At 41.5% G+C, this 13,666-nt stretch overlaps 1 protein-coding gene across 5 annotated transcripts; it reads left to right on the top strand.

Moving 5' to 3' along the window:
- Positions 1-3,070: 3,070 nt before the first annotated feature.
- HNRNPH1 (heterogeneous nuclear ribonucleoprotein H1) lies at positions 3,071-12,240 on the top strand. Of its 5 annotated transcripts, none has more exons than XM_073221743.1 (13): positions 3,071-3,243; positions 3,723-3,851; positions 5,196-5,351; positions 5,558-5,701; positions 7,180-7,318; positions 8,256-8,434; positions 8,512-8,583; positions 8,640-8,773; positions 8,917-9,052; positions 9,410-9,487; positions 9,577-9,666; positions 10,309-10,401; positions 11,501-12,240. In XM_073221743.1, the coding sequence occupies exons 2-13, from the start codon at positions 3,755-3,757 to the stop codon at positions 11,620-11,622; spliced, it is 1,440 nt and encodes a 479-aa protein (XP_073077844.1). In that variant the 5' UTR covers positions 3,071-3,243; positions 3,723-3,754; the 3' UTR covers positions 11,623-12,240. The 5 variants fall into 5 exon arrangements, with proteins under 5 accessions (XP_073077844.1, XP_073077845.1, XP_073077848.1 ...); XM_073221746.1 differs by lacking the exon at positions 3,071-3,243 and adding an exon at positions 10,858-10,907 and having other exon boundaries at positions 3,257-3,851; positions 9,410-9,469; XM_073221745.1 differs by lacking the exon at positions 3,071-3,243 and adding an exon at positions 10,858-10,907 and having other exon boundaries at positions 3,258-3,851.
- The last annotated feature ends 1,426 nt before the right edge of the window (positions 12,241-13,666 follow it).

The following is a 13,666-nucleotide window of genomic DNA, read 5'->3' on the forward strand; positions in this document are numbered from 1 at the left end:
TGAACGAATATTGTAAATATCTTCCCGCAAATATACTTACGCATCATTTTTAATAACTGGAGTATTCCATTTATATAGATCAGTTTCTGACAACTTTTTGTTTCATGAGCGCCACCTGAAGGAGCCTTTTTAGACCCTTTCCTCCCTTATTTCTCCCTCATGAAATGTTAATAGCATAGATATGCTGTGTATCTTTTTAGGGTACTGTGGCCAGGAAGCATAGCTCAGATGTATTCGTCCCTCAACTCCACATCCCCACAACCAATTTTTGTCTGTTACACGATATTGCCCCAGGTGAGAGTGCATAATAAAGACGTACCGAAATTCATTCAACACACACTTTTTTAAAAAAGTATTATTGATATACACTCTTATGAAGGTTTCACATTAAAAACAATGTCAACACACTTTTAAGTTGTTTTCTGAAATCTCTACATTTCGTGCTGCAGTGAACAGTCTTGTAATTAAATCTGTGCAAAAGTGAAGTGGAATGTATGGGTCAAAAGGGATGTCTGTTTTTTAAACTTTAAATGTATTGCCAATAGCCCTTCAGAGAGAGTGTACCAATTTACATTTCAGCCAAAGTGCATGCATGGCACCTCCCTGAATTCTTTCCCGCTGACTCTTTTTAATGGTCATTACTTGGAAAATTAGTGGCAGAAGGTATTAGATTCTTATTTTATTTAATTTGCATTTCTTTAGCCAGTGTTTTAATGTAGTAGTAACACGGTTCTACATGGTTGATATGTTAGTTTTGCATTGTTTATTCCTTACATATCACAAACATTTCTGCATAAGAAAATGATGAAAACAATTTTAATGGCTATCACAAAAATTAAATAAAAAGTAGAACATACCAGATACCACCAAGTCTAAGATGTCATCAATTTTAAGACCCACCATTATTTTATGTATTACTAAGAAAAAAATGCTGCCAGTTAAACTACAACATGCCACTGATTTTTAAGACACATCCCTAATTTAGAGAAGTTAAACTGTGAAAAAGTGCTTTGGAATTGAAGAAAAAGTTAGATGAACACATATGTGCTTCATCTCTGTATGGGGAAGGGCTCTCTAAGCATAAATTCAAAAGTATCTACGGCTTGGCTTCATCAAAATTAAAAGCTTCTGTCAAACATTAAACAAACAACAACTAAAAGCAAGTGAACAGAAAAATGGGACAACTATTGCCAAGGGTTAATAGCCTTAATAAAGACCAAAAGACCAAAAGATCATTGGAGAAAGAAGTAGAACTGACGATTATATGAGGGAATTAGCTATGAATGTAGAAAATTTATTCTTCCTCAGTAGTAATCAAGCAGATGCAAATAAAGATACGGTTTTTCTTAGTATTCAATTAGCAGATTAGAGGAAAGGAAATTTCAGTGCCAGGCAAACTGGGGGATATGGAACCCTTGCACACCACAGAGGGTTGTCAAGTTCTATAACCTTTATTATTAGTAGCCCTAAAACACTCGAATCCTTTCATGAATAATTTTACTTTTAGAAATCTACCCTAAGGAAATCTAATCTTTTTATGATGATTATGTATTACATTTACACTTATCAAAGAAAATCCCAGGCAATTTTGGGAAAAATAAGGTAAAATAAACATTTTAGAAGTGTGGCACATTGTTGGAAGGTAACATAATTTTTTTTTTTACAGGGAATAAGGGTTTTTCCCTCTGGGAGGTGGCTTTCTGATGGCTTGGAGAGAGTATCAAGACCAAGAATTGTTTTCCTTGCTTTTGAATCATCTAGAGACAGAGCTGCGTTCCATTTTCACTAGCTCCCTCTAGACTTGAGGGCAGGCAGTTCATTCTGCCTGCTACATCTGTGTCGTCCCCCAAACCCCACTCCCAGCAACCGAAATTTCCTGACAAATACCTCCTGTTGTTCCCAGCCGAATGCCTTCCGGTGAGCTTGGCGTGAACACCCTTGCCTAGGCCTACATGGCCTTTTAGGATTATTTCAAGATCCGGCCCTGGGATCTTGTCTTGGATCGCCCTCCCCCATTATTCCTTGAATGTCTTCTCCTTTTCAGAAACCTGTCAAAACTGGACTTGGCTTCCAGACTATTGTACTGGGGGCAGGGACGTGCTTTGCCCGCATCTTGCCTGGTAGCACTAAAACCATCCATTGACCAACACTGCCTTGTTAATTTACACCGAGGTGGCGGCCAGGCAAGATCAGAGAAGGGGACGCCTGGGAGGCCACAATTTCCCACAGTGCTGCTGGAAACCGTGAACACTACCGTCTCTGTGCCTTGTGCGCACAACGGGGTGACCTTGGGTCCTTTCCCAGTGTCTCTGCCCAGGAAACGGACGTAACGGTACCTACTTAGTCTTGGGAGAATTAAGCGAGAAACAGCCCCAGAGGGCCGAGGCCGGCGCGCACCGGGGACTCTTCCGGCGCCCTCGAGGCGCGGCATCCCGCTACCCGTCTCGTGCGAGCGCCCCACGGCGTTCAGGGCCCGCCGACCCGGGGGCGCAGCAGCGGGGTTCGCAGGGTGCGAGTACGTTAGGCCAAAAGCGGGGTACAGGACTGAGACCCGAGCACTGGGACCCTGCGCGGTCGGGGCCCAAGGCCCAACAGCGGCAGGTAAGGGCAAGTGGAGGCACACACGGTCTGGACGTGCTCCAGGAGCCGCGGGGGTGCCTTCGGGGATGTTAAGTCCGCAGCAGCCCCCAGGAGGCCGAGGGTGACAGGCTCGCTTTGGGAGAAAGGGAGTACACGCGGCGCGAGGGCGGAAACCGCCTGTCCCTTAAAGTTGCCTAGGAGCGCGGATAACAAGCTGTGGTAGGGATAGGAAAACAGTCACCTTCTTACAACCCAAAGCCTGGGACTACCAAGCTAGCTGCCCCTACGCGGAGCTGACTGCCGCCATTCCCCTCCCCCCTCTAGTGGGTAAAGCGAGAACGGTTTGAAGAAGGCGCATGCGCAGGAAACAATGCTAACCGGCGAAGGCTCGTTTAATAATCGCGGGAAGGCGCAGGCGCAGAAATGCCTGGCGAGTTAATGGCGGTGAAGAGGTTGATCACAAATCGCGGGCGCATAATAACTTGCTGGCAGGAGGAAGGCCGGCTCAGAAAGTTACGCATGCGTTCGATCTTCGTGTGACGCAAGTGGGCGGTGCGGGTACCTGGTTGCGCGTGCGCAGAAGTTGTTCAAAAAGGCCATATTTAGGTTGCGCAGGCGCCTACTGGCCATTTCTTTTCAGCCACGCCAAAGTGGTTGGTGTAGGTGGGTGTTTGTCGTCTGTCTTTGGCGCCCGATGGCCCCCGAGGATGCTATTTTTTGCGAGGATTGCTTACCCCCAGCCCTCTGCAAAGCCTGGGGGTCCTTGGCAAGATGTGGGCTGCCGCTCGGAGCCAGGAGTGGCTCGCCGAGTCGTGGCGGGGCCGCGAGGCCTGTAGGCCGCGCCGACTCTATTGTGTGAGATGTCGGAGGAGGAGCGGAAGCGGCCGCCGCCATTTCCTTGTCTCCACGCTGGCGCTAGCCCGGGGCCCTCTAAGCTTGGGTCTCCGGGGCCTGGTTCCCAGAGAGGCTTCAGGGGCATGACCGCCGGATAGGGGGGTGTCGGGTGTTGGGAGTCGCCGGGGTTGGGCGTCTCGACACGGTCTCGGTATTACCGGGGTGCTGCGGGCCGGCGGGGCGTCTCGAGGGCGGAGGGCAGCTTCATTTTAACATTACCCGGGGACGACCCCATTCCCGCTTTGCAGTCTGTTTGAACGCGAGGAACCAGTTGGAGACGATGATGTTGGGCACGGAAGGCGGAGAAGGGTTCGTGGTGAAGGTCCGGGGTTTGCCCTGGTCTTGTTCGGCCGACGAAGTACAGCGTTTTTTTTCTGGTGAGTTTGAAGCAGAGGCGGGAGTTTTTCGGCCGAGGCCTCCGGGGCGGGCAGGCCGGCGGGCGGGGAGAGGCGGCGGGCGCGGGGCGGGCCGGCCCGGGGCGCCCCCTGGCGGAGCGCGGGCGGCAGCCGTTCCCACAGGGCTGCTTGCTCTGGGCCGGCGGCTGTTACGCAATGGAAATTGCGAAAGCCCCGCCCGCCGGCCCTCTTGGGGGAGTGCGGGCCTCTGGGCAGATAATTTAATTGCTAGTTTTGTCTGTGGAAGTCTTTTGTTTTTTTAAACAATTTTTAAAAGGTATTATTAATATACACTCTTAGGAAGGTTTCACAAGAAAACCAATGTGGTAACTACATTCGCCCATATTATCGAGTTTTGGAAGTCTTTTCGAAAGGATAAATGCGACCCCCATCTTGAGAAAATTGCCCAGTAGCTGGGCAAGTAACCATTTTGCAAAATCTTCAAAGTGTAACCGTTGTCAAAAGTTAAAAAATGTCATTAATTTCAGACAGTTTTCCTAATCAAGAGTGGTAATTAAAGAGTTCTTGCTCATCTAGTTCTTGAACTGGCTCACTGAACAGATGGGGACACTGAAGCCCAGGGAAGTCTACTTGTTGCCTATGTAGTTTTTTTCCAGTATGTAGGTTTCCTGAAAATTTGCACCCAAATGTCGTTGTTCTCATTGTTAGGGTAAGATTAGACTGATAAATATTTGGAGGAAATTACAGGTTTTGGAAGGACATTTGTAGCATTGACTTACCTGAATTTAGCGTTGGGAACAGAAAACGACCTGTAAAGCAAGAACCAAGTACACTGGAACCCACCTGACAATGGGCAAGACTGGGTTTGACTTTAACTGCAACTGGGAGCATTTTAGCTTGATAACACTGACCCCCTTCAGGTGAGTAATGGCCCTGCAATTTGGATTCCAAGGAGAAATTGTAACGTTGCTGCCAGTAAGGTAAAACCGTCAAATGCCTAGAACCAAAATTCGAAATTGCGTTTAGAAAACCTAATGAAAATCACAAGGTCCACACTTGACTTTGCTAAATTAATAAGGATGTTTAATTGGAGACACTTTGGTGGCAAGGACTTAAGAGAGAACTTTAAGAGACTGGTTTGAATACTGGATATTCATGATGGATTGGGAATATGGGGAATAACAAAGTTTGAGCAGGAGAGGACAATTGCCTACTTAACAGAGAAAACCTTAAGAATTGGTATATCTTGGTCATTTTGAGCTTTGCAGATGATCTGCTTTGTAGTGGGGACATTAAGCATTTCCTCTGTATCAACCAGAGGTGATTTTTAATTTTATTATGTATTGACAGTTGTTTTCTTTTCAGACTGCAAAATTCAAAATGGGGCTCAAGGTATTCGTTTCATCTACACCAGAGAAGGCAGACCGAGTGGCGAGGCTTTTGTTGAACTTGAATCAGAAGATGAAGTCAAATTGGCCCTGAAAAAAGACAGAGAAACTATGGGACACAGATATGTTGAAGGTTTGATTTACATTGCCCTAGTAACAGTAAATATTAAACACATAGAGATGTATTTTACCCCTTCTGAATTTTAGGTATTTGACCGCATGGAAATGGTCATCTAAGGGAGTTTATGGCAGCTCTTCCTAGATTATCTAAAGACCCAGGAAGTCTGAACTTTTTTCTCTAACTTTCCAAAATTGACTAATTCTAAGCACCTCTTTCAGTATTCAAGTCAAACAACGTTGAAATGGATTGGGTGTTGAAGCATACTGGTCCAAATAGTCCTGACACGGCCAATGATGGCTTTGTACGACTTAGAGGACTCCCCTTTGGATGTAGCAAGGAAGAAATTGTTCAGTTCTTCTCAGGTATGTAGTCGTGTTCATTCCTGAGCAGTGAGTTCTGGCTAGCTTCTGGCAACATTTAATAGACCTCAAAGTCGGAGTAGGTTAGATTATTTAAACAAGTTTTGAGTATATGCACATGAATTAATGTTTTCTTCTTCCTGGAGACCTTCAAATAATTTAAGCCCATCTTAAAGGTGGAAATGAAATACTTCCAAAATGTTAACTCTTTGCCTATATTTAGTATTGTAGTTTAGAGTAAGTCTTTGAGGATTATCCTCAACAACTTAACTGCTTTCCTCACAATGCTGTTAAAGTACTTCAAGTTTAAAGGTAAGATCCCTTAATAATAGATTAGTTTGACTTAGGTGGCTTTAATTATTACAAGTGTCTGTGCTGTAAGACACACTGGGTCATTAGACCAGAAATGTCTCTAAAGGTCTAATTCTGTTTATGCAAAAAAAAAAACTATTACGGAAGCAAGTGGTTTAGCGAGGTAATGATTAACTTCTGAAAGTCATTCTACTGTAAGAGTAGGTTGAACATAGTTTCAGTAATTTGAAACAGGATGAAACTGTTCTGGGCCTAAAGTATTTGAATGTTTTTATGCTGAAGAGCCTATAATTGCATGTTTAGCAGAATGTTAGATCATGTATTTAAATACTATTAATATTTGTGATGTGATAAACGAATTAAATCCTTTCATGGTTCAGTGTAGTATGTATGAAAATCCTCATTAATAGATAACTATCAACTCCTAAATATTTGCCAGAATTTTTGAAGTCGTCTGTTTTGATTGTTTTTGTCTAAATTGGTGAGAATTGAATGCTATCTGTCAACGTTAAATATGAACATAATTTCATATCTTCTAGGAAAGTGCTTTAAGTCCTTTTTGTAAGCTTGGGAATGTATCCACGGAAAGGATTTTTCATAGACGGAATTTCCAGAAGTGAATCATAACTACTGTTAGAGAATAAGAGTGCATGATTGTGCTGTGTAGATCAGTTATTTGTTGAAAGTTTAGATTGTATGTTTGTCAATTATATGACATTACGCTTTGTTTCAATTTGTATATAAAATGTTTAAATGTGTAAATTATTTTTTAATTGAAGTTCCACTAAAAACATTGAAATATACAATGAGGTAAAAGGTGTTTTGAATTTAGTAAAACTGTTGTATTTAATGCTTGAACTTTATTAAATTCTTCTGTAATTCTCAACATTAAGTTACATAGATAAGAGTGTTAATTGTTGAATTCTTAATGCATCCTGTGTTGAAGTTCTTTTTTATATATACTGTGCCATGGGGTGTGTTAAGAATTAATACTTTGTAATAATGGAACTTCATATTACTGCAATGCATATTTAAAGAGTACTTGTTGAAAGCATACCGTTCACCTAAAGTTAAAATTCTGGTTTATTTAAAGCTATAAGAAGAATCATTTCTGGGCTTGTGATGTTAATATTGCCCCCCTACTGGGGTTATTTGTCCTTGGGTTGAAGGGTTGGAAATCGTGCCAAATGGGATAACATTGCCGGTGGACTTCCAGGGGAGGAGTACGGGGGAGGCCTTCGTGCAGTTTGCTTCACAGGAAATAGCTGAAAAGGCTCTAAAGAAACACAAGGAAAGAATAGGGCACAGGTGGGGATGGATGGTTGGTTGGATTTGTCACTTTTCTTATGGTAAACAATTAAATCCATATTCTCTCTGCTTAGAAGGAGGAAATTAATGGATTTCCTAGTCCTAGTTGATTGATGTTCTGCCAGTTTTAAAAACAATTCTATGCCAAAGTCCATGATGCATTGAGATTAAATTTTAGGTTTAAAAATTGTCCCCAGTTAATTTGGTCTACTCTACAATTTCCTAAGATTCCTAATTAACCCCAATTGGTGGAGTTGAGAGACTATGGCTTTAAAAAGTTAGTGCAAACCTGGCTTTAGCTGTAATAACACCCACCTAGTAAATTAATATTACCATAAGAAAATGTGATACTTTCTGATCTTGTTTTTAAAGTTGAAATGCAACAAACTTTTTCTTGCTGTTATAAATATTCTGCATATGTATTAATAAGCATAGCTTTCAAGAAATTGTCACAAAAGGTTTTATTCTCTTTGCTTGTGACTATTTTTCATTGAAGCATGCGCTTACCTATGCTGATTCCTACTAAAAGCATAGGCTGGGGTATTGGCGAAAGGAAATGTGTAGTGTGGGCTAGACTGTTGGTGGAGGCTGGCTTTTTAGCCCACTTGCTATACATGCTGCCCATGGATTTAAGACATGAAATGTTGACAGTTGAGTGGAATTCTTTCCCTCCTGAAACTGAAACACAGTACTCCTCTGTTACCCCTAAGGTCGGGCTCTGCCTTAGAGGAGATTTTTTTCTATAACGTTTACATTAAGTAATCTTAAAATTGAGTGATTATCTGGTCATTGCCTATGCAAATATAAGAAATCTGGCTTTAATTATTAGTCAGTTTCATGGCTATGACTACATTGTTTTCTTGTGTAACTGAGTGTCTGTATGAAATGAACTAAAGTTTTCTCTCCCCCACCCCTTCCCTTGTGAACAATGCTTTAGGTATATCGAAATCTTTAAGAGCAGTCGAGCTGAAGTTAGAACTCACTATGATCCACCACGAAAGCTCATGGCCATGCAGCGGCCAGGTCCCTATGACAGACCTGGAGCTGGCAGAGGGTATAACAGCATTGGCAGGGGAGCTGGCTTTGAAAGGATGAGGCGTGGTGCTTACGGTGGAGGTATGTGAAGGATGCGCAGGGGTCACGAGGTCTGCTCCTTGGGTGTTTCGTTGGATTGATGATACTTTGTCTTTCAGGTTATGGAGGCTATGATGATTACAATGGCTATAATGATGGCTATGGATTTGGGTCAGATAGATTTGGAAGAGGTAAGGTAAGAATTGAATATCTCAACTGAAGGATACTTACACTCTTGTCAATGTAGACCTTAATTACTGTTTTTCAGGAATGTCTGATCACAGATATGGGGATGGTGGCTCTACTTTCCAGAGCACAACGGGACACTGTGTACACATGCGAGGATTACCTTACAGAGCTACTGAGAATGACATTTATAATGTAAGTGTAAGATAAATTTATTCAAGAGTAGTTTATTTCAGCATTGCTGTGAAAACTTCTACTTAAGTGGAAAATCATGTTAAAAATTGTATTAAGTTCTTTATAATAATAGATACTGACTTAATTCTCTGAAATACTTTTAGTTTTTTTCACCACTCAACCCTGTGAGAGTACATATTGAAATTGGTCCTGATGGCAGAGTAACAGGTGAAGCAGATGTCGAGTTTGCAACTCATGAAGATGCTGTGGCGGCCATGTCAAAAGACAAAGCCAATATGCGTAAGTGATGCGAGTGTCCTGTAGTAAGGTCTTATAGTAAGGAGTAGTAAGGATGCAGACTCTTTGTTCTCTGATTATAGGTTAGTTTTTTGGTATGTGTTTAAAAAGTTCGTGAGTTTTTAAAATTGACTGAAAGGGGTTTGTGATACAAACATTGATCTGAAGTGTGTATAATTGACACATGTAAAAAGCAATTTAGGTGAATGTTTTAAAACAAGCTTTTTGAAACTAAATCACTTGCAAAGCAGTTAGAATTTCTTTACTAAATCTAATTCACAGATCTGCTTGTATAAGAACTTTTAAAGTGCTTATCTTGTTTATTTCACCAACACTCAAACTCTTTTTTTCTCATTTCAGAACACAGATATGTAGAACTCTTCTTGAATTCTACAGCAGGAGCAAGCGGTGGTGCTTACGGTAGCCAAATGCTAGAAGGCATGAGTTTGTGTAAATATCAATTTAGTGTCTTTTTTTTTTTTTTTTTTTTTTTAAGCTAACCTTGTATACCTTTTCTCTCATTTCAGAGCACAGATATGTAGAACTCTTCTTGAATTCTACAGCAGGAGCAAGCGGTGGTGCTTATGGTAGCCAAATGATGGGAGGCATGGGCTTGTGTAAATATCGTTTTTTTTTTTAAACCAAAATTTTTATATCTAAGTCGATTATATAAGTACATTTATATTTAATGAGTGTAGCATAATTTAGGCAAGTAAGTTTGATGAGTTGTGTCTGGCTTAAATTGTTGGGAGTTGCATAAGATTGCCTAGAATTGTAAGGTAGCCAATTAGTTTTAGGTGGTTTTGGGGGAGGGGACTAGAGAAAAATTAGTTGCGTCTAAGTATGGAGCATAAATCTGAAGTTTATATTTAGCCAAAAGCATAGGATCAAAATGACTGGACATTTGGGGCATGATCATTTGGGCTTAATTAGGTGTTTAGTTATAACTGGGTATTGACAGAACCTTAATGTAGCAAATTGTGGGGGAAACTCCACCCCGTTCAGTTTCATAAGGTCTCCAAATGTCTCTACTTAGGGAATTGTGGGTTTAGTCCTCCTGATGTGTATACTGTTGGACTTTTGGTTTATAAAAAATGTTTGACTAGCTCATGTATGGATAGAAAGGGTAGTCTGTAGATAATAGGAGGCAGAGGGTTATAGTAATGTAAGATCGAGACTGAAAAATCATAGAATTACAAGCCCAGTACCACCAGGTACCACACTGCACAAGGAACAAGGCTCTAATGTTCTCTTAACAGCAAACCAGTCCAGTTATGGTGGCCCAGCCAGCCAGCAGCTGAGTGGTGGTTATGGAGGTGGCTATGGTGGCCAGAGCAGCATGAGTGGATATGGTAAGTGTGTTTTTTTATATACTTAGAGTAAGTTTTAGGCAGGTTTCTTTAGCTGGGAATATGCAGGCTCCTCTTTGGTGAAACTGGGTTATTAACTGTATGCTTTTGATCCTAATATAACAGTTCTTAATAGCTTAATTTTCAGAACTAATCATTGGGAGGGAAAAGTATTTATAAATTTAAATTAGTCATTATTGAAAGTTGGAGTAATGTTGAGCCAGAAAACATCTGCCTCCATTTATTAAAACATGAAAGAAAATTGTTTTTTTGTTTTTTGGTTAGCATTAAATCCATTTCAGATGGAGGGAGAATTTTAAAGAGTAGAATGGTGGTTGGGTTCAGAACCGTATTTATTAGTCAGTTAACCTAGGATTGGTTTTATTAATTTTTTTTTCAATTGGTCTAAAGAATGGTGATTTTGGTATTATAGTCTTACCCTACAAAATCCTTTTGCAGACCAAGTTTTACAGGAAAACTCCAGTGATTTTCAATCAAACATTGCATAGGTAAATATTTTCTCAAGAAATATAATTTAAATTCCCAATAGCAAATACTGATATGTTGTAAGGACACTACTTCCATAGCAGTCAGTGGCTCTGACTTAACTCCATGGAGGCTGCCATTCTGGGCACAGTGAGTTCAGTCCGACTTTGTTGGCTCACTTCCTGCCCACCGTGAATAGGAAAAGCAAGAGACTGCCCCGTGCTCCCTATTCATATATGCCATCCGATGGACATATTGTGAATGTTTATGGTAAATTTTTTTTAAATGCCTTGTTTAGTTTTAAAAACAACATGAAGTAATTTTGCAATTTTTGAAAAACACTAGTTTTCCTTTAAACTTAATTTTCCACGTTGATCCTGAAGCATCCAATTAAATGGTGTAGCACAAGAGTCTGGCAAGTTGGTACTGCAGAGAAAAGGGGTTAATTGAGACTTGTTTGGAGTCGGGAGTCCCCTTTCCCAAACATGCTTCTCGCCACCTGGACAGCAGCCATTTGTAGTCGTATACTTTTAAAATTTTTTCTTGGAATATTACGTGTTTTATTTTACTGGTAACCTGATACTTCTCCTGACTTGTCACATTGATCTCTTTGCAGGCACCCAAGGAGCAGTGAACAGCAGCTACTACAGTAGTGGAAGCCGAGCATCTGTGGAAGTGAACGGAGCGGGAGGGATGGCTGCTGGCATGTCCAGTATGAGTGGTGGATGGGGGATGTAATTGATTCCGATCACTGACTCTTGGTCAACATTTTTTTAAAGAAAAAAAAGTTTAACAGTTTTGCAGTACAAGCTTGTGATTGATTGATGCTCACTCTTAATTGTTGAAATCAGGATTGTTTTAAAGACTCAAGGTTCAGTATTTTTGAGCACATTAAATTCATGTAGGATGTGACAGCCACGTTTAACTGTTAAACTTTCAGCTTTTCTCAAGTTAGTTATATTGTAGGATGTACTTAAGCAGTAAGTGTATTTAGGTTAAAGCAGTTGAATTATGTTAAATGTTGCTCTTATACCACATTACATTGAACACTGTTGGGGGATGCATGTTGAAAGACATGCTTTTTTGTAAAACAATATAGGAGCTGTGTCTACAAAAGTGAAATATTTGGCATGTTTGTTAATTCTAGTTTCATTTAATAATATAAGGCACGTAAGTTTAAGCGCTTTTTTTTTAAGTTAATGGGGAAAATTTTGAGACGCAATACCAACACTTTAGGATTTTGGTCTTGGTGTTTGTATGAAATTCTGAGGCCTTGATTTAAATCTTTGATTGTATTGTGATTTAGGTGTATTGCGCTAAGTTGAAACTTGTCAAATAAATTTTTCTTTTAAAGACCGCATTTTGTCTTGTCTGTGCTTCAGTGTCATGTGGACTGTAGCTTGGTGCTCTGTTCCTGCCTGTGGCTTAGGTGGCAGTGGCCCACGCCCCTGGGGTGGCGGTGGCTCGGCAGTTGAGGCTGTTGACGTGTAGCTGTCTTCAGACTGACTTCCCTCCGGTGCACCTGAAGGTAAAGGTAGCTTTGGGGCCCTTGTAGAAGGGCTGTCAGTCTGGCCTGGCTGTGCAGGACCTGGTTCTGAACTGCCTGTGACTTGCTAAAGCATTTGCACAAAGCCGAGGGGGAGGCGGCGGTGCCCTCACCGCATGCTTGGCATGTGCAGAAGCTTCCTAAGAGTGGCGTGGGGTCTGGGGGCCAGGGGTTGGGATAGGAGCTGCCCCTCAATCTTGATTGCATCTCTTTGAAATTTGCTCATAATGGGGCATCTTAGAAGGAGCTGGCTCATAGGTGGCATTCAAGTTGAGGTTTTAGTGTAGATTTTTGCTTTCTAAATAAAGATAATGTCCATTTAACAGCAAACTTTGTTCCCTTTATAAAGCTCCTGAGGTGTAGAATGTACCACATTTCAGAGTAAACATGACTTGTTTAAATCTGTAATTGAGATGTGTTCTGATAGGTTAGATAATTGTTAGGAAATGCTGTATAGGGAGGGAATCTGTAGATGAGGGCTGGTTTGATAAAGCAGTGTAGTTGGAGAATCCCCATTAGATGAGAATTTGGGAAGTTTTGTTCACCATCCCCCTAGACTCTGAAAGTTAGCTTTGTTGAAAGAATTTAAAATAGCTATGGATACAGGTGTGTGTCTACTTCTCTGAAGGGTTTTGTTCTGGGTGAGGTTAGTATGGTGAGCATATGCTGAAAAGCTGCTTAGACTTGAAATTTTCTTGGGCAGTGTAATGTAGGGGGCACCTTCCATGAGGCTGCACATGAGGGTCCCTGTGGTGAACCAGCCCTGTTGTATCCCCTCTGCCACGGTGGAACACATGGGCTGTGGGGAAAAAGGTATGCATTGAGCGGGGGACACCAAAATATCACACTAGGAAGGTGTGTACCGTGTTTTAGAATTTTCAGGGGCAGTGTGGAGCACTGGTATTGAGATACTGGCTGAGTTAAAAATTGTCAAAATGGGTAGTTGGTGTTGAAAAGGAGGGAGGGTTCCTTCCTGGGTCCTTCAGTTAACTTCTCTTACACAAGGAGCATCTTTGTGGAAAAACACGGTCTGTTGGAGGAAGAGAAGGGACTAGAACTAAGAACTTGGAGAGTAAGGCTAAAAGGCTAGTGAAGAACAATTTGGCTTAAAAAAGGTGTCCAGAGGAAGGCGGAGCCAAGATGGCGGTGTGAGTAGAGCAGTGGAAATTTCCCAAAACCATGTATGTTTTTGAAAATACAACAAACACAACTCTTCCTAAAAAAACTGTCTAGAAC

Source organism: Manis javanica, chromosome 14, assembly GCF_040802235.1.
Source record: "Manis javanica isolate MJ-LG chromosome 14, MJ_LKY, whole genome shotgun sequence".
NCBI lineage: Eukaryota > Metazoa > Chordata > Mammalia > Pholidota > Manidae > Manis > Manis javanica.